At 37.3% G+C, this 25,342-nt stretch overlaps 1 protein-coding gene across 1 annotated transcript in view; it reads right to left on the bottom strand.

The window, feature by feature from the left end:
* Positions 1 to 1,137: 1,137 nt before the first annotated feature.
* LOC117433406 (26S proteasome non-ATPase regulatory subunit 11) overlaps positions 1,138 to 25,342 on the bottom strand; it is a 29,825-nt gene continuing 5,620 nt past the window's right edge. Inside the window, exons 4-13 of the mRNA XM_034055638.3 lie at positions 24,144 to 24,201; positions 22,200 to 22,394; positions 15,075 to 15,219; positions 12,787 to 12,847; positions 11,274 to 11,336; positions 10,475 to 10,600; positions 9,976 to 10,011; positions 6,012 to 6,063; positions 5,469 to 5,611; positions 1,138 to 5,058 (exon numbers count right to left, since the gene is read on the bottom strand). Of these exons, the coding sequence (XP_033911529.1) occupies positions 5,469 to 5,611; positions 6,012 to 6,063; positions 9,976 to 10,011; positions 10,475 to 10,600; positions 11,274 to 11,336; positions 12,787 to 12,847; positions 15,075 to 15,219; positions 22,200 to 22,394; positions 24,144 to 24,201 (879 nt within the window). The 3' untranslated portion in view covers positions 1,138 to 5,058. The remainder of the gene's footprint in view (positions 5,059 to 5,468; positions 5,612 to 6,011; positions 6,064 to 9,975; positions 10,012 to 10,474; positions 10,601 to 11,273; positions 11,337 to 12,786; positions 12,848 to 15,074; positions 15,220 to 22,199; positions 22,395 to 24,143; positions 24,202 to 25,342) is intronic.

Here is a 25,342-nt window from a genome sequence, read left to right as displayed (position 1 = left end):
AAAAACAAACGAAGTGATTATCTTGGTCCTGCGCAGTGCTGCTGACCCAGCAGCTGCTCTTGCTGCATGTGTGCTAAGCACCACCTTGCAGACAGTCATGGATGTAGACACAAGCAAAAATACTCAACAAAAAATAGCAATTAAACAATTACATAAATACCAGCAATATAAAAAACGTTTCACATGGTGCTGAAAGGAAAAACGAGTAATAAAATAACCATACCAGTTTGGCGACTTTAGCACCGGCATGGTATGGTTACAAGGACGGCACTGTACCGGTGTGGTAACCTCGGTCACGGTTCGGTGATCTTGGTACCGGTATGGTATGGGTCCAGCGGTTCACAGTTACCGCGGGTAGTAATGTACAGGGATACTCACCTGTACAAACTACTGGCAAAACCACTCAGTCAGTACCACACGAGACTGAGGGAAGCCTGCTTGTTAGAGGTACTAACAGCCTTCGCAATGGTGATGCAAAGCAGTTACCAAAATGGCAGCAAGATCCTGAGGGCGAGTTTGCAAGCAATTTCGGTCCAGCGCAGTGCTGCAGAGCCCAGTAGCTGTGTCCATATTTGTCTAAAAACACACACCACAGAAAATACAAGAGAAATATTTCTCCCCAGAAAACAGGATAATGGAACCAACATATGTCTGTGTCTAATTGAAATTCAAACTGAACTAGGAAAACACAGTGATTCTAGACATATATGTTGTGTTTCTGCACTGAAATACCTGCTGCTGCAGGAGTCAGTTGAAGAAACTCATTTAGGTTCACTTGTGGGTGGACAAGTGCTTCATTGTCCAGCCATTTCCATTAGCAGCAACTGTATTTTTGAGCCTGTCTGTGCTGCACCTGCCCTTAAGGCGGCAAGCTCCAATTTCTCACTGCAGCTGCCCATGTAGCACTAACACAGCTATCTATAGACAGACAGGAGGCTTCAGTCCCACTGCACCTCGCAAAGGAATTAAATAACTACTCTGTCTCAATGGGTTAAACCAACAATCCTTGTGTTGTATCTGTGAATAAAACAGAGGGCTTTAGTTTCTAGAACCATCAGTTCATACATTACTGTGCCGTACATGGGAGGCTGGATAAGCAGTCTTCAGCTCTAACTTTTAAAAAGACAACACAATACGTTTTTGAAAAAAAAATTGTTTTATTGAATTCATCTGAACATCAGATATACGCGGTAATTGTTGGTTAGCAAGAACCGTTTGTACATTTGATATTGATGGAATTACAAACAAGCAATCCTATTTTTTTTGGGGAGGGGGGTAGGGGTGGGAGTACAAATTATCCAAGGGGAATATGAAGTGGAGTGGTGAGAAAGAAAGGAGAAGATCTCAAAACAAAAGAGGAGAAAATAAATGTGGAATTAAAGTCAGATGGAGAGTGAAAAAGTATGAGGTGGCCATTCCATATCATACAGAACCGACACCTGTTAGAAAGGGTGGAAAAAGGAAACATTGTATCAAGGAAAAAAGAAAACTAAAGGTAACAATATTCTGATGGTTTTGAGCTTACACTGCCTAAACATTCCAATAGACTGCGGTGGGTGTTCACTAGCTGCTCTGTACAGGCTATCCAATATTCTACCAAAGAGGCTTGTGCACATGTTACGGATTAAACAACCCTGGCAAGTTGCAGAAGACAGAAAAGGCAAATTAAAAAAACTGGAAAGTGCCCTCTGATCTAAACTCCTTCAGGGCAGAAAGGCTTCATCTGGTTTATGACCGTCTCCCAAATATTGACACCCATTTATTTCTGCTGCTCCTCATTTTTTTATTAGGTGTACAGAAAATTCAGACAATCGCAACAAATGGCCATCGGGTGGCAATTGATACCAAGTTAAAATTCCTCAGAAATAAAAGAAACAATTTAAAGAGGAAGGGGCTAAACTGGAAAAGCTGAATTTTCAGCACGCCCTAACCTAACCCAGTAAATTGTCAATTGTTGTTTGGGAAGAGAAGCACAAAGGCTACAATAATCACATTCTTCCCTGATGCTTACAGGAAAACAGTTGATGGAGGAAGCATGTAATTCTCAATCCAGAAATCGTACAACCGCACAAACAGCAGACCTCATCAACACAACCCTCTTCCACCTGAATGGTGAACCAATTTTAATGTGCTGTTACAACAATGATTCCATTTTGTGAATGGTGAATAGGTCAGTCCAGCATTTTACAATAAGATTATAAAACAGCCATTACATAAAAAGCAGTAAGACCCTTGTTTTGGGTTAATAGGTGGAATTTGGTCCAAATATACAGATAACCACTCTGGGTTGGGCCTTGTTTTTACAGGTTTGAGAATTAAATGGCTCCAGTGTTTTTAAAATGACAGATCACAGAGCATAACTGAGCCCAACAATACAATAAGCTGTGCCCCATTTCTTACTATGCCAAACTTACATACATTCTTAGAGAATCTTAAAATAATCCCCTCCCCTGGTAAACACAACTTCCCTTTTGAATTACACTCTGAAACATTCCATCGCAAAGGGCATGTATAAATTACCCAAACATTGAATAACAGGTGCATAAAACCTCACTGATATGCACTTACTAAAATACATTTAAAAAATAATAATTCCAAGTCAAACAGCAAGGACAGCTCATGCATTTGTCAGCTGTTCTTTTCTTACACAAAACCAGGTAAAAAGTCTAAGACCCAAAGCCTCTTATCTATAGCCTATATTGGAGGTTACTGACATAAAATAAGAGATAGAGATAGATAGACAGATAGATATTATACGCAATAAAAAACTGTCTTTGTAAGAAGAGCTTGGAAAGCGATTCAAGTTATGTACAGCAGAAAGAAACTGAACAGATTTGGAGTTACCATTTAAGATTCAAACCAATCAACACTGTTCTTTATTTGTACATGCAGAATGACCGTTCTTCAAGGATATTAAGGCAGCATTGAGAAATTCAGAAGTGAATCACTGAAGAAACAGGAGAGCTTACTCGGGATTGAACACAGATCTCTTGTTCACTCGAGTATCCATACCAGTTCGGTTGCAAGGTGTTCTTGGTTTTAATAAAACAGCAACAATGCAACACGCAAGGTAAGATTAAGTAATCCAAACATGGGTGGCTCATCATAAAATTTCAACAGTGGCAACCATCTTTAATCCTTTGGGAGGCTGTATATTAATTTAGCTGTCCTTTTGTTGTTTTCCCTCTAATAAAAATAGTGGCAAGCTTAATAGGAAGTTACAAGTTAACCAATTTTAACATAATTGTCACCAAGACACCTCTCACACACACAGGCCTTACAGCAAACCTATGGCTGGGCTGATGAAACAGGTTCAAACATCTATCCCTCTCTAAACACTAGGTCACAAACACAAACGTTCTACTCAACGACACTCAGGTTGTGCAGAAAATTCAGGTTTGGTTATCCCCATAAAAAAGAACCAATAACAAATTAACAATATTCTGGTAATGCAATGCGCAAAAAACAAAAGTTATTGGTCAAAACAAGGAAAACGCATTAAAAGGGTAGTTAATTTGATCCACAATACTGTATTTGGACTTTCTGTACACCCTGTTGAATTCAACAATCAGGAAGTTGCTGTTAAAATGACCAGGCTGTCTCAATAAAGTGACCCCCTTTCTCTCTTATTGGTAGATAATGGCTGAATAAAAAACTCAGTGGTTAAATTGCAGTTCCACACAGGTTGACCTCCCTTTAGTTTAAGTGGCTGAATGAACCTGTATCCTTCTCAGGTTTCTTCCTGTTACACCTTTTGTCACCAATCTAGGAAATCCTTGTGTGATGTCATGACCTTGCAGATATGAAGTGGAATAACTAGGTGCAGAAAATGCCTCAAAGTGGAGGCTTTTCATTTGTACTCCCAGTTAGTACTACACACCAATATTACACACCAAGGATCCCTGGAAAAACAATGACCATGAATCAAACGGTATTGTGGACTCGCTAGCCACTACCGAGAGGCGTAGCCTTGAGGAACCAACTGGAAAGGAGATAGACAAAACTCAGTGGACAATCAGCTCTCCCAAGATCAGAAATTATAAAACTAGGAATATACATGGCTTCGATTAAACCATATATTTGGAGTACACACCCATGCTTTATAGCTGAGAAAAAAACCCCAGCTTATAGAGGTCAGACAGCAGCTTGTATGGGGCAAGAGATATACGTAAAACCTTTTTTTCTTTTTTTAAGACATCAAAAATACAGAGCTTGGCGAATAAAGTTTTTCCTGCTGAAGAACCATCACTGCCCTGATTCACCCCCTTAAAAAAAAAAAAAAAAAAAAAAAAAAAGGCAGGGGCATTGCACTGTAGATTTACCATAGATTTCCTGTTACATGTGACTCTTCACTGTACCTTACAAAACTAACTTTCATTAAAAGGACTCTTGCCAAGGTTTCTTTATTTTACTTTTTTTATTTTAAGACCATAATGGCTAGTAAGGGAAATAGTAATACTTGGCAAATCAGTTTCTGCTTAGAGGTACAACTGGGATAATTTACCAGCAAGAATGGGGAACAGCCGATCATTTCAGTTTTACAGGGGTTAGTGTGGCAAGCAAAAAGAATATCAGGATCAAAACCACACATAGAGCTTTTACTTAAATACTTTCTACAGTGTCCTTAGCTTTTGTCCGGGGGTGAGGGTTATAGACATACAGCTTTAAACCTTGTTGAGAAAGGGAGGACACACTTTAGGCAGTGTAAGCCTACTATTTTAATTCTCTTAAAGGTTTATATATATATATATATATATATATATATATATATATATATATATATATATATATATATATATATATATATATATATACACTGTATATGTTTTTATTTTACAATATTCCCTGATAGCCAACTGAGGCCGCTGGGTGCTATACAGAAACCTGAAAGAAAAAGTGATGATGCAAGGAATAGAGAATTTCATCCAATGAGGGAGATATTAAAAACTTTCCCAGTGAAAGCAAAAGGAAATAAAGGAATCTCATCGCAGTTTGTTTTTTCCCCCCCAAGGTTCCACTCTCCGTCACACACACTCTCCAAGTACACAGCCTCGCCTCCTGTGGACAGGACAGACAGATTCATTAAGATATGGATACGGTCACTGAGGAACAGTAGCAATTCCTGAATACAAATCTCTGTGCACCCAACACTTTCAAAAATCAATTCAAATCAAATGACATCCTCTTGCTAGCTGAAAAATGTCTAATGGATTTCATTCCACTTTGAACTACTGATAACTGAGACAAAAATATGTTCACATTTTAGGAAACAGTAATAACCAATGGAAAACATACATTATAAAATGTACATTTTGAATTTGTAGCTCTGAGGCCCAGTCCTCAATTATTCTACCCTTTTATGTCCACTCATCTGCCAAGTGTAGGGTTAGTTTCAGTAACCCCCCCCCCCCATCCCTCCCCACTTTTACACAGTTCTTGTAGAGTCTGTGCTTCTAAAGGAACCTCACCTATGTTAACTTCTTAGCTTTGTTGTAGAGTGAATCCACTACTTTGCTCATATTCTGAATGGTTTCAAGAGCTGCTTCGTATGTTTTATCTACTGGTGGCTCGTCAAATATAATCAGCACACCCTCTCCCTGGTCCAGGATCCCTGAAACACAAAGCATGACAAGAATCAGAATACCTGGCGATGCACTTCAGGAGCCCATACACAACTGAACATCAAACTGCATAGCGATAGCAGTGGGCCTGGCCTTACTGATCCATAATGCAAGTCTAGCACTACTTCTAAAGCAGAAGGATTGTGAAGGAGGCTGTGGGACCTATTGGGTAGAGCAGAATGATGTAAAAGGAAGCAGCGTAGTCTAGCTGTTACTTTAAGGACAAGCAGTGTGGCCGTGTGGTAGGGTAACAATAATTGATTCATCATTAGTTTAGTATTGAATACTTCTTTTACTGAATATTGTCATTTAGGGCCCAAGACGCAGTGCGACAGTGGTTACAGTAGAGGAAGAGATTGAACAGAAAAATATGTAAGATTAAATATTTACCATGAAACTTCTTGTCCAGAATCATCTGGGACAACTTTCTCTCTACGTCGCCCTGAAAGTAGATCGTCAAAAGGTAATCAAAAACAACACATCCCTGGGTACAGTTAAGCTGAATGGCACTTTCAATACAATGCATTCCAATACAAATCTGCATTTCAAATCGGGCTTTACATCTGACGACAGAGCAATTACCCTATAATACCTGTATTATATCTGCTACCTAAAGTGCACACTGGTCAAACCACCTGGACATCCAATAGTCTCTGGTAGGCTCACTTACTGAACCCTTATCTAGCTATGTAGACCATTTTCTTGGACCACTTGTAATAGAGTCATCCTAGTATATTGGGGACACAGGTGGTTTTATTGACCAACTTTCAAATATAAAATTGGACAGTCAGAATATCATTTTAGCTACACTTGATTTTACTCTATACACTAATATTCTACATGCAGATGGTCTACAGGCATTAAGATTTTATCTAGATCAGAGAGCTATTCACAGAGCACATCTACAGATTTCCTATTGGATATGACACAGATTGCTCTCACTAAAAATTACTTTTTATATGAGCGAGACTTTTTCCTACATACACGGCACGGCTATGGGTGTTTCATTTACCCCAGATTATGCCAACCTTTTCATGGGGTTTCTAGAACAGCATTACATATACACAGAAAACCTTTCTTAATTACATCATTGTGGAAATGCTACATTGATGACATCTTTATCATCTGGACTGGTACATCTATCGAGCTGGAAGCCTTTGTTAACCATCCTAATGGCTTGATTCCTTCCATAAAATCTAGAATATAACACCAGTACCGTCAATTTTCTAGATACACAAGTCGGTTTCACCGAGGAAAATCGATATACTACTCTGTATACAAAACACTGATAAAAATAGCATTTTGCATGCTTCAAGTTTTCATTTTGTACCCGTTAAAACAGGGACTTACATACAGTCAGTTCTTAAGGCTTAACCCTTTGCGGTCCTATGTCGGACCTGGTCCGACATTGCAATTATTCCTATCCGGTGCAATGTCGGACCCTGTCCAACATCATCAAAAAGACGCAAAAACAGGTTTCTAGTCGTTTTTTCTCCGGAAAAAGAGTGGGAGTGACAGGAGAGGAGACAAGCCCGCCCCCCCCCCCCAAAAAAAAGAGGGCGTATCTCATGAATAGTCATACTTGCCCCTGGCATCAGATAACGGCGGCCATAAGGAAACAAGCTGGCTGCTACTTCATCAGCGCTCAGAGAATATCACGGACATTTGCAGAGCTTTTTTGAGATGTTATAGTAATAAAATAATGACTTGGATCGCATTATTGAGGCGTTAGGTGATAAAACGAGTGATCAGGAGATGATTGATCGGTATGTACGACTATTATTATTATTTATTTCTTAGCATATGCGAAAGCTATAGCGAACAAAAGGGTGGGGCGGGGCTGGAGATGCCTAGTGAGTGCTTTGTTGATATGCAGGGCCTTTTAAACCCATTTGATACGGAAAAAAAATACTTTTAAACAGCGCGTCTAAAATTAACTGCGTGTGTGAAAATAAATTCGACCTGACACGCCTGACACGCACTTAATAAATGGACTGCAAAGGGTTAAGCAGATCTGCTCAAAACCAAGAGATTGTGAATTTGAGGTACAGAAGATGTACAATCAATTTCTATCTAGAAACTATCCAAGAGCCTGGTGTCTCCCAGGTTCGACTCAAAACTATTAATGAGCTCCCTCATTTAGATACAAAAAGATAAAGAACACTATCATTTGTTGCACTACTTATACTACACAAAGTCTGGAAATTAAAAATATAAGTAGGAAGCATTAGCACATTCTGTCTGCAGATACTATTAGTAGTAGGATTTTTAATAAATTACTGTTATTTACTCATTACAGAGGGAGAAACCTGAGACACAATTTGGTTAGGTCTGATTAATATAAATGTTCAAGAACTGGAGGTGTACTGAACAAATCGACTGGTTTCTTTCCTTGTCGTAATTGTGCTGCCTGTGATAATGCGGTTGAACCCAATAATTTCACAACCAACACAACACAGAATAAGAACAATATTTTACAGGTTATTTTATTACCTGTGCCTCGACTAACATCATTTATTTGATTTCCTGTCCTTGCCATTTACAGTATATTGGAAAAACCACCAGACAGTTAAGACTGAGCATTAATGAACACAAGAGCTCAATCTGGAGAAAAGACATCCATTCACCAATAGCTAGACTTTCTCGATGCCAGAGATCTTAAATTTTGTGGCATACAATAATTATTCCAAGCAAGTAGGGGTGGAAAGCTTCACCAAAAATTGTTACAGTGTGAATCAAAGGATTTTTATTTAGCACGGTACAACTGGAGGGATTGAACGAAGAATTTGCATTATCGTGTTTTCTATAGAATACTGGACACTTATTTGTCTGAATTCCTGTAGACCCTAATTATTATTATTATTATTATTTATTTCTTAGCAGACGCCCTTATCCAGGGCGACTTACAATCGTAAGCAAATACATTTCAAGTGTTACAATACAAGTAATACAATAAGAGCAAGAAATACAATAACTTTTGTTCAAGCAAAGTACAAGTGTGACAAACCACAATTCAATAATACAGCAGATAATAAGCTAGAAGCTATTTTTCTTTTCTTTTAACTTTGAATTAGTCAAAACTGTGTAACTGATCTAATTTAATCATGAGCTATGAATATTGATTACATATTGAAGATGACAATAATGTGCTGGAATGATCCAATTAACTAACTTTTTGAATATGACTATTGAGATGTAATTGTCCTGCTAGCTGTGAACATGCTGTCTATCCTTATACTGCTTACTATTGTATTATTTCTGTTTATGCACATAGTGCATAGTATATATGGTATGTGTATTTCGACACTCAAACACCTGTTTTTAATTGTTTTCAATTGCCTGTTTTGCACATAATTAGTATCACATCAATTAATCTAATTGAATCTAAGCCTGTTTGTTCTTTGTTTCTGGTAGCACTGATGATGGTCAATGTTTGACCGAACGTCTGCATTTCACACTTTTTGCACAGTATGCACATTGTGTTTTAGCCTGTCATTAATAAACACAGCCTGCTGTTTTTCATTTAACTTAGCGTTGGTATACTTTTTTCTCCTTTGTGTGCGGATTTGTTATGTGGCGTGTTACCTGTGTAGACATGAAATATAAAATAAGTAGCAGCTGTAAAGTTGAAGTAGTATATATGTATGTCTGAATCTCAAATAGTTTCAAATATATGTCTGGTTGTAACAAATATGGCAGCAAAATGATTAAATTGAATTGATCAAGGAGTGTTATGAAACATGATCACAGTAATAATCACTGCAAAGCTGTGTAGCAAATTTCTCTTGAAGATTTCACATGCAGTCTAATTGAAAAACAAGTACCATGCTGTAGCCTTAGAAAGTGCATGCTGCTTCCTGCTAACCTATTACTTCCTACAATTAGGACCTTGGGAAATTTATAGCAGATTTTACACAAACTTACACAAAATTTCCTTCCTACAGCCCCAGATGTCAATTTAACCGCAAAAGGACTTTAAACTGATTTAACGATAATGAAGATAAACACATTAACTAAGGGGCAATTATAAAACATTTCCTAAAAACAAAAGTGACTATTATGGCCATAGACATTTAGCTAATACAAAGACAGAAATGTATAAATCAAGGCTCACAGTTGTAACCCATAGGTTATTGGTCTACAGGACAAACCTATTAAGCCATCAATTGCCCAGCTGCTAAGTGTTTCCCATTCTAAGCAATCAACAGCACTTGACATCTCCTACCCAAGTTATGACCAGGTCCTGCCTTGCTTAGCTTTAAATCAGAATGAGATCAGAATCCAATGTGATACCAGTTTACAGATAGAAGTTAAGGTGACGTCAGCGAATGAGACTATAGAGTTTTCTACTTACTTTTGGAAGTTTAATAAGAGTTGATATGTGTTCAATCTGCAAAATAAGAAGGTGTGTTAAAAATCGATTTTGAAAAGACAAAATCAGGTAAGGAAGTAACATGCATACACCCCCCCCCCCCCCCTCCACCAAGGATATACAACAGATTGTGCGAAAGGTCTGCTATCGAGCAGTGGAGGTTTAAGTCTTACGATGTAAGTCCAAAACTGTGATGACAAGTAGTGCAACTCCTATAGTCTCAAGTGGATCTATTCATTGCAACATTTAAACAAACCCTCAACACATATAAATAACTTTTTTATTATGCAGGCTGTTCAGAATATATTGCCATAGTTAGCCAACCCATTTAGAGACCTGAACCCTCAAGAACGTATTACAGATATATGGGAGGAAGTTTCATATATGCATCCTCATAGTGGAGATGCCAAATCCAAATCGGATAGGCACGTCTTAATAAAGTGACTAGACAGTGCATTCTTTATTTAAATATCTCTCCTACCTGCACTCTGGAGAAGGGCTCGATGACCCGGATGAGGTTCTGCTCCAGTAGGTTGTCGTAGAGTTTGGCCAGGTGGGTGCTGATGATGGGGTCGTCCCGCAGCTCCCCTCGGTACTCTGTCAGGGCCTGGGGAGGGAGACGGGAGACACAGCAGCAGAGTTAACGCACCACACAGAGATGACTTTTCTATAAATTGGTTTACAGAACTTTACATATCAGTTATAAAAAAAAATATATATATATATATATATATATATATATATATATATATATATATATATATATATATATATATATATATATATAATATAAAATTTTAGACCTGTATTTACGATAGCCAAGCAATTACACACTGATCCCAGTTAACTTAACCTGGTTAAGACTACCCTTGGAACACAGTGACCCATGAAAACTGTTTTAGGTCAGATCTGAAACAGAAGCTATACAGGCTTAAAAGATACTGATTTTGAGAAAAAGTGCTCTTCATAAAGTATTTGAAGAATAACAGCATTGCTAATTTAGTAGTCTAATTTTTGCCCATCAATATTTTCATCTATTTATGCTACGATTGTATTCTAAAATAACTATATCCAGACTACTGAAATACATGCATGTACTACGACTTGGGAGTAAATGTAGAGTACGTAATTCTAAAATTATAAAAACAACTTACAGGCTTGTAGCCTAGAGATCTGTGAGCTTTTACGAAAATTATGACCACATGAGAACTGCTCATTGTTGAGCTCCTAAACTGTAAACAAAATAATTGGGGAGTTAATATTAATTGATCTGGTCCTACCTTCTCAAAGTCTGCCAATGACCGATTCTTGCTGGCCTGAGCCACACATTTCAGTGCGTCGGTCTGTAAAAAAGATGTTAACAGCTTAGGGAATTGTCTTAACAGATTTCCAACCAGGCATATACAAACACATGTTTTGCTTTTTTTTTGTTCTATTGGTAATTTTGTCCTAAATGTGACCTTTAGTGATGAGTAGGGGTCTACTTAAATCGCAGTAAATTTATGTATTTTTCGCAGGTAGGTTATGGAATAAAATTAGGATTTCGCAGACATTTCGCAGACCTGCTTAAGCATTACATAAATCTAAGCAGACAATATTTCAGAGTGCTGTCATTTGTTAAAGGCAAGCATGCAACATCCCCCAGCAGTTGCTGCTGACATTCTCTGTCTGGTGTGGACTTGCCCATACACTGAGACTGCACGTTCTGCATCCTCTGAATTGGTTGGAAGTGTAAGGCAAAGCTTTGCCACGTTATACAGATGTGGAAATCGATTAGAAACAGTCCCAAAACTCAGTTACCCAACAGCATCTGGCATACTTTAATAAAGGCAATATATGCAGCACGTTCGTTGTCATATTAGGCTATTTGTCCAATCTAATAATTTATTTTATTAGTACAAAGTCAAAACAAAGAAAACGTGCCTATTCGGGTCTAAAATTCTAACTGCGATTAAAAAGTAAGCAGCAGGTTGTTTGAAGTGAGGTGGCTGTGCTACATCGTACCTGTAGTACTGATTTAATGCAACCGACAGGAATACTTTGTCTGCGCTGACTTTCCAGTTTGTTTTCTTAAAGCTGTTTATTTTACTTAAATCAGGCATTTTTTTCCCTTATTACTGGTAATAATGGAATCCCTGAATAGTAGAGTTAATATAACAATGCATTGGAATTTGTGCATTTGATAGATTCTGTAACATACGTAAGCTATTTTTTTATTTTTATTATTAACACTGGTTATGTTTTATTCTTTGAATATACTTTAAATGTAAAAAAATAAAAATGTTTAGTTTATTCACTTTGTACCCACAGATCCAGCACAGGTACATCTCAATAGTGCAGTACAAATACAAAGAGACATTTACTAAGATACAAATACAAATGCTTTTAAAAAAGACCAAATTCCCCAATTGTTTAGATTATATTAATTTTTAAGTATTACATGCAGGAAAGCCACTATAAGATCGTTACCTTTATTAAAAATGTGCATGGATGAATCTACCAATTAATCAACTAATGCCCATAAAATAGAATCGAGTGACAGCTCTAATTTCAATATGTATTACTTTATAGTTAAGTCTTTGCGATGTTAAAACATTATTTGCTTATTTAGGGTTTCTTTGCTTAGAAAATACTAACCAGGGCTGTCCGTATACATCAGAATATAACAGAGAGAGTGTGTGTGTGTGTATGTATGTAGATATTGTTTAAATGCCGACACCTGCATACCATTTAAACGTTCAGAAAAATTGTACCAAAAGCACATCCCTAAGATCCACCCCCTCTCGTTCCTACCTGTCGTCCTGCATACCGCAGAGCTAGTTTTCCACTTATCAAGGCCTGCACATCCTCTGGGCTGTAAGGAGAAAAAAACACAAAGACTGATTGAAGCCTTCCTTCTATCATATGGAGGTAAAACAGTAACAATGGATAACCTCTGTTAAAAATGGCAGGTTCAGTTAAGAACTACAGCATGACAGGGTATGTCATTGTGGGATACTGGCAACCCTCAGTGAGAATACAGGGTTATAGGACGGTCAACGTCTGTATATGGGGGCAATATCAGCACTAGAAGCGAGGTGCCAATATAACCCACACACAGACAGACGCTCATAGTCCAATAAATCTATTATATACTGCTTTATTAATAATATACAAGTTAAAACTATATATATATAAAACTATGCTACTGATGATCTTTAATATAGTGGATAAACATAACATTGAACAATTTAAAAAAAACTGTTGAGCAGTTTTATTTTTATTTTGCAATTTAATCTTGTGGCACCGTGACCAAGATGACAAGAATACGAATTGACTAATAGTCTTTGAAATTGTTTAATGATTTTTAAATAAACAATATAGAATTAAAAAAAATGAAAATATGTATTTATCAAATAGAATATTTAAAATGTAACGGTATGAACAAGTGCAATATGTCAACAAGGAAAATATAAAACAATCTAATACATATTGATATTTTATCAAAATCAAAACTCTTTACAATAATTACACAACGTAAAAAAGAATTTAACTTTTCAAGTATTATTTAAAATTAACATTAAAATATTATTGGGTAATAACTTTCATAATGTAATAAAACTGATTAATGTGGACTCCCGAGTGGCGCATCCATCCAGTAAAGGCGCTCTGTGTGGAGTGCAGGATGTGCCCTATAGTCTAGACGTCGCGAGTTCGAGTCCGACCAAGGATGGGAGCTTCCAGGGGGCGGTGGCGCTCAATTGGCCGAGCGCCACCCGGGGGGAGGGAGGGAGGGAGGGAGGGTTAGGTCGGCCAGAGTGTCCTCGGCTCACCGCGCACCAGCGACCCCTGTAGTCTGGCCAGGCGCCTGCGGGCTTGCCTATAAGCTGCCCAAGAGCTGCGTTGTCTTCCGACGCTGTAGCTCTTGGGTGGCTGCATGGTGAATCCGCAGTGTGAAAAAAAAGCGGTCGGCTGACGGCACACGCTTCGGAGGACAGCGTGTGTTCGTCTTTGCCGCTCCCGAGTCAGCGTGGGGGTGGTAGCGGTGAGCTGAGCCTAAAAATAATTGGCCATTCCAAATTGGGAAACAACTTACAGAAATATTTTTGTTGGTGAGATTTTGAAATTTTGGGACTTTAGCTTATTTTAACCATGTTACTGACTTAGTGTAAATTTCTATAAAAATACAACTGTATATTTTTTCAAAATATTATTGATAATTTGTAGTAAATTGATCCTACTTTAAAATATAAACATTTAATTAAATGTCAATTTAGGATGTAATTAAAAAAAAATACTTAAATGCTGAGGACAATAAAAGTCCCGATTTTCTGAAATCACTGATAGATATATATATATATATATATATATATATATATATATATATATACATATATATACACACACACACATATATATACATATATACATATATATAATATATATATATATATATATATATATATATATATATATATATATATATATTAACCAATACCAACCTTATTTATTTATTGTGTTTTCATTGAAAAGAGAGAAAAGGTTGTGATGTCACTGTTTTGAATGGACTTTTCAGTCAATGGAATTCTGAGGTGTGCCTCAGGTATGATTTTTTTTTTTTTATGCAGTTGTCAACAAACGTGCTGTTAAGGAGACTACAGCATGTATTGAAACTGAAAAAGCTATGGTTGATGTCATGAATTTCTGTGATGTGTTGTGGAATACAGCAGGCCAAAGATGCACAGACAATTTGCAACAACCCATGACACACGCCCAGTAGTGGTATATTGTGAATTATACAATGGCTATGAAGTGCAGTAATTTGAAGTTAAAAACTACTAACAGTAGGTTTAAAGAGAACTATGGCTACGACATAGCCAATTGAAATGAACAGGAGGACAGTCTTTGCCATTGTATAGTATTAAACTACTGTAGTAAAAGCAATTAATAACAAACAATCCTAGTTGACACAAATTAAGGTATTTATGCTGGGACCCTTCTAACACACAGACACAATACAATTCTAGCATGGTTGTATAAAGGAAGGCTAGATTTACCTATTGATGTCAAATTGACTTTTTTTCTTGGCTAAAACTACTTACGAGTTAAGCATGATCTTGCAGAGCAGCATGTACTTGAGTGCTGTGATGGCCCGGGGGCTGTCAATTGAATCATACCCCTCAAACGCCTCATAGAAATAGGAGTAGGCCGTTTTCCAGTCCTTCTCCTCCGCTGCATGGATGATCCCTATAGAAGAGAGGAGCAGTCTCAGAGCCAAATTCGGTTCTTACTTCAATAGGAAAATACATATGTATTTCTACATAGCTGAACTTACCACCAGGCACCCTGTCAGGGTTTCAGAACTTTGCTTGTTTAGGTATATTACTCAAGAGACCAGGTGCCAGAAATTTGAGCAATTTCAGTCCCCTGCTAAAGCTTATTTGAAGTGACTGCATGAATAAGTGCATTTAGATTTACTACATCAAGTTATTTAATGCACCTATTGGAAGGAACAGGGGGCTCGATTGTTCAAATTCCTGTTTTCACATACCAAGGAAAACAATTATTGTAATAATTTCTTGGAACAGTCACAGCTTTGCCAATATACACTTAACATATTCCTTCAAATTTAAGACTCACTTTTAAAACCAATTTTTTCTTCTCAAATAGCCTGCGTCTTAAATTCAAGTACAGTATAGTGATGCATATATCAAAAATCAAGACTGCCCGAGTACACAAACAGCAACATCAAGGCTTGAAGTGAATGTATATTTGGTAATATTTTGCTATCCAAAACTTCATTTGCTACTAGTTTTTTTTATGCAGTAGCATTTTTCTGATACCTTACACTGCAGTTTACACGTACATAAGTGAACACGTACATAATCACCAGTAGATGTAATGTGGATGTAATTTCAAGGTAGAAGTTTATTTTATAGACAAAAAAGTAAAATTAAATAACTGTTAACTGCAGTTGTGATACTGCAGACATGTGGAAAAAGGTTTTGTGGTCAGACAAGACAAAAATTTAACTTTTCGTTTTAACTAAATTCCAAGTGTTACGTCTGGCGCAAGCCCAACACTGCACATCACCCAGTCAATACCATCCCAACTGTCAAGCATGGTAGTGGCAGCATCATGTTATGGGTATGCTTCTCTTCAGCAGGGACTGGGAAGCTTGTCAGGATAGAGGGGAGAATAGATGGTGCAAAGTACAGGTGAATCCTTGAGGAAAACCTGTTTGAGTCAGCCAAGACTCTGAAACTCAGGAAGAAATTCACATTTCAGCAGGACAATGACCCAAAGCACAAAGCCAAAGCCACACTGGAGTGGTTGAACAAGAGGAGAATTAATATTCTTGAGTGGCCCAGTCAAAGTCCTGACTTGAATCCAATCGAAAATTTATGGCAAGACTTGAAGATTGAAGTCCATCGATGATCCCCAACAAACTTATCAGAACTGGAGCAATTTTCCCATGAAGAATGGGCAAAAGTTTCACCACCCTTCTGTGCAGCGCTAGTAAAGACTCATTGCTGCAGAAGGTGCTTCTACCAAGTACTGACTTAAAAGGGGCTGAATATTTATGCAACCAGTAAATTTCATTTTGTACATTTTCTTTGCAAGTTTTGCTAACATTTAACCTCCTCCTCATATAACAGTGTTCAGTTTTACCACTATAGCTTTGAATTAAAGTTTGTTTGAAAAACTGTGCACACATTATTTGTAATTCAACAAAATATGACATTGTTAGGGTGACTATTTCTGCAAACCACTGTAGCTAACTAATGTAACGGTTTAATAAAACGAACCCAGCGCATGTTTTTTTTTTTTTAAATCTTGGTTGATATCCCTTATTCTGTTATTACTTTGTTAATTTCTTCAAAATTGCACAGCATTTAAAAATGCAACGAAAAGGCAGGGACCATACATATTTATGAACAAAGCAGTTAGTGTAACATGTTGCATGAAACTTTTAAATGTAGCGGTACCGTGCTGGAATTAGCTTTCATTTTCAAAACAGCTTGGTCATGGTTGAAACCTTAAATTTATAAGGTCATACAACGCAGGATTCAACATTATATATATATCTTTTTATTTTTATTTTTATAGAATCGCTTTATAGGTGCGTATGACTTGTTAGTTACCGAAATCTCAATCAATAACTGAAGACAGATAAGAGGATAATTTCGTACCACTTAATTTGCACCAATGAAACAGAACCTGGTTAACCATACTGATGGCATATCAAATGCTTAGATGACAGATGTGGTTGCACTCTTGTAGAACTTAAGGATAAAACAAAATACATTTCAACAAGGAATTATTTCCATTACTTAGTTGAGCACAAGGTGGTTTAAATAAATACTTTCTGATTTAAATATAGGTCTACTATGTGATGGTTTTGGATATCCAGTGTATTTAAAACAGTAGGTATGTGTTTAATTTTTAATTTTTTTTAAATATAATTATTAGTCGAATAAACCGCTACTGAATAAGACCATTTTGCTATCTACTTTCCAGGCAGGTAGCAAATCCTCACCACTGCCTTACGTTAACTTCCAGCGCTGAGCAGCGTGACTGACTGGCAGTCGAGGGGCTCCATAGTAATTATCCTGCAGAGCAGACGCGCTCCTCCTCGATGTAAACAAAGTAAGCTTTCGCTCCGCGCCTGCCTGTGTGGCTATGGCCCTGGTGCTGTAGCCTCAAACTGGCACTGCTGCGTTCTTAAACAGGCGTAAGCTGCCCCGGCCATTCAGGATCTCCCGATCAGTTCAGATCCAGGCAAACCTTCCTGTTTACCACAGCATCAGCGCAGCTGAACCAGCGACAGGGTCCTCCCTGTCACAAAGCGTCATTAGCTTCCTGAGGAATCCGAAGAGAGGCATTTACAATTTCAGCGTTTCGTTGTTAGGCTCAGTTCTAATCAGACCCCCGTATTTTTCTACTTACCAAGCAATACCACAGTTCACAAAAAGGGAGAAAAACATGTGCGAGTAATTACAACTGGAAATGAGAAGCAGCGCATAACTAATGCTCTGTGTGACAGCAGACGGCTGCAAACTGCCTCCATACATTGTTTTCTTATATGCAGTAGTAAACGCATCTTTGTAATAGCATCTTTATTTTATTTTTTCCTCAAGTTGAGGGTTGAAAATTTGGGCTGCATCTTCAAGGGCGTCTTAAATTTGAAGGAATACGGTATAAAAGGTACAACAGCTTAGCCCCATATCTAAACAATTGAAATAAGAAAAACTTATCAAAAAGGACAGATTAAATTAGTCCGTCAAAAAGGAAGGGTGATATTCCTCCTGATGCGAGTGGAGCCTATTTTTGCAAATCCAGCACTATTCTAATTAACCATTTGAAATGCTATTCATAATTTCAACGTTATGGAAACTCATCAGACAAAAACGTCACCCATTACGTTGCCCTGGGAACGAATATGGCTGCCATATTTATGGTCAAGTGACCGGATGATAAAAGGCATAAGGCTTTGAGATATGGCTTCATACTCATGGTTCTTACAACTGTATTCAAGGATACAAGAAAATGAAACGTTTTTCTTTTTTTTTTATATATATAAATTTAGTAGTTGCCAATTGTTTTTAACCTGTTTTTCTGCCACCCCTGCGCTGACTTGGGAGCAGCAAAGACTAACACACGCCGTCAGCCGACCACTTCTTTTCACTCTGCAGGCCCGCCATGCAGCCGACCCAGAGCTACAGTGTCGGAGGACACTAACACTTATGGCTTCAGGTAGACTTCTGCAATCTCACTTTGTAGTTTCTTTGATTACATGATGTTAAATAAAATAAAAGATCTACATTATGTTAACATATATAGAGAGATTGATTGTGATAGATTATAAAATATAGATAGATAGATAGATAGATAGATAGATAGATAGAGAGAGAGACTGCTGTGCAAAAGTCTTAGACATAACATAACAACCTTGACTTGCATAAAGAAGGAAAAACATTTTTGTGACATAGCTCGCATCACTCGATTTCCAAGGTGTGGTATCCGAAGGATAAATCAACAAGTACAGAGAAACATCATCTACACATACATGCACACATACATACTTTTTAAATTTTATTTTATTTTTTGTCTCAATCCTAAAATTCGAGGTGCTGCAAAACTTTGCCAGAGCTGTAGAGCAAGCCATTTCATTTTCTTTCTTCTTTATCAAGGTCTCAGCTCCCTCTTGTGGTCGCAGCTAATTACAGCATTAATTAATCAGTTACATCCAGAAAACTGACATTAATAGTACTTCCTAGTAACAGGGAAATCACAATGAATGCCACAAAAAGTGGTCTGTACTGGTAATTTGAACTTTACTGTTTGTGGTACGACTAAGCCTGCTGAACCCTATACCCCACTGAGCGATGTCATCTATTTATTTCACAAAGCAATTTAAGCAACAGTATTTTTTGTTAAGCAGTTAAAAAAAAAAACGTTGAATGTGTACAGGCAAACACTTTTTTTAAAACGGAGTTTAAAAAATATATTATATATATATATATTCTGCTGTTTACAAAACTGATGCTTTAGTTGAAGTCAACCTTCATTTGTGCAAAACTAACCTCTTACCGTATTTTATTTATTTATTTTAACATATAAACAATTACTGTGGTTTATAAAAGTCACATTTTAGACTGTGTCAAGCCATTTTCAGGTTAAACAAATCGACCCGTTCCATTAAGGTAAGCCATTTGTTTTCATCCATTAGAATGTCTCAGATTGTCCTTCGATTAACAGTATATGCCTCACTTAGGCAAGAAAACATTTGCGATGTCTTGCTGACTTGCTTTCTTATTTTCCTCTGGTGTTAAATGTAGGGTCGACTCATCATTTTGTACTTTGTTTTGCTTTGGGAGTGGGAGTGTTGATGACATTGGTATGAACGTTCAGTTAACAACTAATTAGAAAGCAAGTCAAAGGTTAACTGCATAACTTTGTTGTTTTCAGTGTTCGCGCTAGGCCGCACCATTGCGCCAATGCCCCCCTGAAATAAAAAATGTCCCGCTGAATTTCTCTTAACGCCCCTGTGTGTCCCCCTTCCCTGACCAGACTCAATACCAATACGCAGTAGATTAATGCATTTTGTATTAACATGACATGTCTGACGACATGCTAATATCTTTTACTTGTGTGTTTACACTTGCGTTTTCATATTTAAACTCCCGTGCTTTTATTCTCCAGTCCAGTAGAATGCGCTCACACCCTCCCTGGTTACAGTCAGTTTCACAGTAAAGCCTGGACGACAACGTCATCAGGCTTGTTAACAACATGGCCCGGCGCAAATATAACCTTGTATCCCTGTTACACCCGACCATATTACTTCTGTAAGAATAAGTAATCAGCTTTGGCAGGGACTGTTGAAATGTAGGCTATTATATTTGTGCTTAAAAATACTGTGAAATTCATCTGCTGTAAACTTATCTATTTGCTAGACAAAATCATCTGTCTGATGTTTGGAGATGTTGAGTGACCTAGTAAGTGAATGGGAGAAATTTGAAGTTCTGCGTACTGCAATACAGTTTATAGACGAAGTGCAGTAGATTTGTGAAACGAAAAACACATCGATTTAAAAAAAAAAAAAAAAAAAAGCCTACGGTAACATTATAAAATGTTTAATGTCTTTTCTATTACAAAAAATGCTAAAATCCAGGGTCAAAATAATTCAGTACGTGTTAAGCACCAACTGTCTCTTGGCCATTTTGCCAGTAGGCCTATAACGGCATGATTAAATTTTTTTTTTTATATATATTTGTGATTTTATACAGCACTGTATATAATACATGTTGCATTGAGATAACACCACTGGAATCAGAATAAAGAATTATTATGTAATACAGTTCACGTGCAGTCACTGGAAGGTAAAAATTTACCAGTCAGGACAATGGCATTTAAATACGACTATTAAACTGTATCTGTTGGTAATGTGGTTTCTTCTAATGCAGCGGTTTTCAAACTGGGGTACGCGAGAAAAATTCTGAAATGGCAGACAACGCATTTTATTTAGTACTTCTTGCCAATCTATTGCAAACTTTTGTCATGTAATCAACGTTTAATCGCTAACACCAGACTGATGTGCTGCGACACATGACTAATTTACATATTAAATATGTACGTTATAAATAAACCCTGTTTAAATGTCATATAAACAGTTGGGCGGTTACTGCAGTCTGCCTTTTGGATGAAAAAAAAATTACATATTTAAAAAAACTAAAAGCCTAGTCTTTAACTCACTTTATTTCCTGTGTCCGTTCATGCCTGCAAATCGATATTTACTTTTTTCAATGACCCAATTAAAGTTTATTGTAACTTAAGTACTACTGGTTCATTTCAAATACAGAATGTATGGCCAATCAGAAACCGAAGTATTGCCATGCGGTCTAATTTGACAAGCCGTTATGTCTGGTGTGAGAGTAAGAGTTTTTAGCTTTCAATCCAGATAACAAATATGGATTGTTGGCTCAATACTAGTACATTACTAGCAAAGGGCGATCAAGACGAAATACTGTTAGAGATTAAAAACACCAAAAATGTCTTGCGACTGAAGCTTTCTCCTATTTCCCTGCCATCATCAGCGATTTGTGTGATAACAAGCAGGGACATCCATCACACTGATACTAGGTAAGCGTTTTATTATTGTTTAATTGGCATCAGTACTGTACGTTTTAGTCACCAAGAATTAAAAAATGCCAATATGTTTTCGTAATGAGGTCAGCTGTAGAGATGCGTGGATAGTGAACTTTTCTTTGCCTTCTTTTCTGCAATTTTATTATCATTTTATTATGACCATCTCAGAAGGGAGTACGCAGTGGACTACATTTTTTGGAAAGGGGTACGCAGCTTAAAAAGATTGAAAACCCCTGTTATAAGTGATTTGGTACAATGAATATCCTCTACTCTGTGATACACCAGCATCACTGCGACATTTCCCAATATTTTCCCCAAAAGTGACAGTGAGTAGTGTAGAGACACCTTGGTTGTATCTACAGCTTTACAGTTTTATTTTTTTTTGTTCTTGTATTTTCTCAGTGCGAATGTGGAACTTTGACATTGTTTATTGCCGCATTCAGCCATACCTGAGGGATTAAGGCATTACTATGAACTGCAAATGGAAAACGTGGCATAAGGGTGTCAGTGTAACAATGGGAGCGTGCACGTGTATGTGTGTGTACCCATCTAATTGCAGCATAGACTCTTCTCCTTACCTGACTGCATGTCCAGGGCAGCCTGCAGCTTGGGCGGGCAGTAGATGGCGTTGGCAGTCGTCCTGGCTGAAGTGAGGGCAGCCCGTGCTTTGGGCAAATTACTGAGGCCGTGATACGTCTTACTCTCCAGCAGCTGCACCTCCACCAGCAGTGCCTTGTCATCCATCTTTTTCAGCTCCCGCAGCAACTGGGACCCTGAGAGAGACAGGCAGAGGGGGGTGTATTTTCGGTTTGGACAGTTTTATAGAACTAGGAGAGGGATGTTACAAGTATTTCATCCATGACTTTAGAACACTTGGTGGTGGTTTAAGTAGTGATACTAAAACAAATTTAACAAATCAATGACAAACATTTCAAATTAGAAGACAATGAGAAAGACCTCTAGTCGAAACGATAAACAGGTTGTGTGTTAATCTTTTAAAACACACTGTATCTTGTTGGTTGGAGCAGATTGTTGTGCAGCCAGTTAGTTGCTAGCACTGGGCCCGATGTCTGGTCACAGGATTTTGAATGCTGAACACTTTGAACACTGGCAAAACTATCGATTAATCACACCTGTTTGCTATTGAGAGACAATTACAAGTAATACAAAGTATTATGGCCAATCAGTGAAAGAAAACCACTTCGACAGATGTTTGAAACGAAAAAAAACATGATATACAAACAGAGAGAAAATCCTGTTTTTTTTTTTAAGTCAGGAATTTCTCCCTGTTTGTTATCATTTTTTTTTATTATTTTTTTTTTTTTATTGTACAGACACATTATCAGAATCCCAATGGAGCAGGAATACCAGGCACCCGTGTGCAAAAACTAAAAGTCAGTTGCTGTTTGCCATCTCTTTAAAATGCTGAACTATATTTTGGAAATAGTAACAGAATGGTTCCAAGAAGATTCAGAAGAGGAACAATTAAAGAATAAACACATCCATTATTTTAAAAAGAATATTACTGTCAGTAGTCCCAGGTGAAAAAACAGTTAAAAAACAGAAACTTTTTTTTTTTTTTTTTTAAACAGTCGTGGCTATACAATCCTGTATGTAAAGGATTATGCAGCACATATCTCTGCAAACCAAGTCAGAATTCAGGAAATCTGCAATCATGTTTTTTCATGTCGGACTAAGTTTGGCATTGATTAAATGGGAGTCAGAGTTACAGTGCACTTTAAATATACTGTTTATGTGTAAGTAAAGGGCAGGGTCTGGCATGTTTTCAAATAAAATACACTTATTGCTGAAACAGTTTATATTATTGTTAAGTATAAACACTTTGTCTAAACAAGTCCACAAAAATCCTGTAGTAAAACTGTATTATTTTAGCCTTGTATAATTGTAAAAGGCAGACAGTAAAAACAAGGGGAACATGCCTGTCTGATTATTTGCAAAGTCAAGATGCATTTGTATATTAGATTTACTCGTTTGCACATTTAACAATGGATTAATTGCGGGGGGGGGGGGTCTCATTCTGAGATAGTGAAATAGAGGGTATACCTTCCAGTAAGTACCCTCTGCCTTTTTTCAAAATCTGTTTTTTGTGCACCATATTTTGATACTATCAGGTAGAAAAAATTTAAATCGATCAATTATTTTTTAAATGGCCAAAACCCATCATTAAATCGATTAAAACCCCTAGTATTAATCCAACTAATTTGAGTGCTTCAGCTGCTGAAGACCCGACCATTTGAACTCTTGGCCTTTTTGTACTTATAAAAAATAGGATTTTAAAAGAGTTAATTCTAGTCATCTGTTTACAGAACTCAGCATAAATGTATTAATGCACTCAAAACTGAAAAGGGCTGAGGATTTTTTGTACACAGGTTCCCATTTTACGAATCTCATTTTACAGTTGTACAGTACAGGAGACACACATTTCAAAAGGATATTTAAAATTTGATAAAAATCTAATTCTGAAATGTGATAACCAAGAAAACACTCATCCCTGTACTTACCAAGATGCAGAGCCTCCTGGTACCTCTTCGTGTCGAAATACAGTGAAACCAGCCGAGCCTAAAGGAAGATAAATCTGATATTAACAGGCTTCACACTTCTTTCCTCATCCTTAAAGAAAACAAAACAATCTGAATCAAGCACATTTCCAACACCAGTCCTCCAGGAGCACTAAAACAGGAACTGAATATTCTTTTTAAACCTCCAGCACTTTCCAGTGTATAAAACAGCCTCTAAGACTTGAGTGGTCAGACAATCTTTACAAAGTATTTTCATGATCAAGCTGAAACCAGCTAAACTGGCCTGTTTCCCAAATAGCAAAGGTTTTCACTCTCTTGCCTTTAAAAATCCAGCTACTAGGAACAGGATGAGTTTAGATGGACTGAATGATTGTCTCGGTTGTAAATGTTCTTCTGTTTTGTCTTTATAGAAGCTTCCACTTGATGTTTACAAGACAACACCAACAGACACCGAACCCTTTACAAAGTTTTTCACGAAGATCCTGTAATTCTCAATACAATCATTTGGTTTTTGAGTAATCTCAAAACAAAAAAAAATCTCCTCAATCAAAAGATTAATTTTTAAAAAATAAAAAGAACTGCTTTGAGTGGGGAAACTGTTAGTGGACCCCTAAGATTACAGAAGGGAAACCTGGTACTTTTTTAGGACTCAACTCGGTAGTAACTATAACAAACGGTTCAGGGATGCTCTAATTTGAGCCCAGTTTAGTTTCAATTTTACAATTCAATTTGTCCAGCATCCACTCCATTGCTGATATTTGTTACTAAAATCATTACGTCCCAGCAAGAAGGAGCTTGTTAAATGCGTTGTGTACTGATCAGAATTATTACAGTAGTTATTAAACCAGTGTTTTCATTCTGCTCAAATAAGACAATGAAGGCAAAACAATAGAGCTCAGAGTAAATTTGTGTTTTGTTGCCACGCAAGTCTCTGAAAACTCTGAATTGATCCATCAACAGTCCAAAGCACCTTTGACCATTGTTCTGTAGTCCAATTTCTCTGTCCTTGTGTATATTTTAGCCTTTTAGTCTTGTTCCGCTTTCTTAACAGAGGTATTTTTTTACTGCAATGCATCCTTTAAGTTCTGATTTCAAGAGTGACCATCAGACTGTTGATTTGATGGACAACAACACCTGTGCCTTCTGCCAGTTCATTTGTCAATTCAACGCTTGTCCTCTTT

Source organism: Acipenser ruthenus, chromosome 33 (assembly GCF_902713425.1).
Source record: "Acipenser ruthenus chromosome 33, fAciRut3.2 maternal haplotype, whole genome shotgun sequence".
In the NCBI taxonomy this organism is placed as follows: Eukaryota; Metazoa; Chordata; class Actinopteri; order Acipenseriformes; family Acipenseridae; genus Acipenser; species Acipenser ruthenus.
This window is presented reverse-complemented; position numbering and strand designations above follow the sequence as displayed.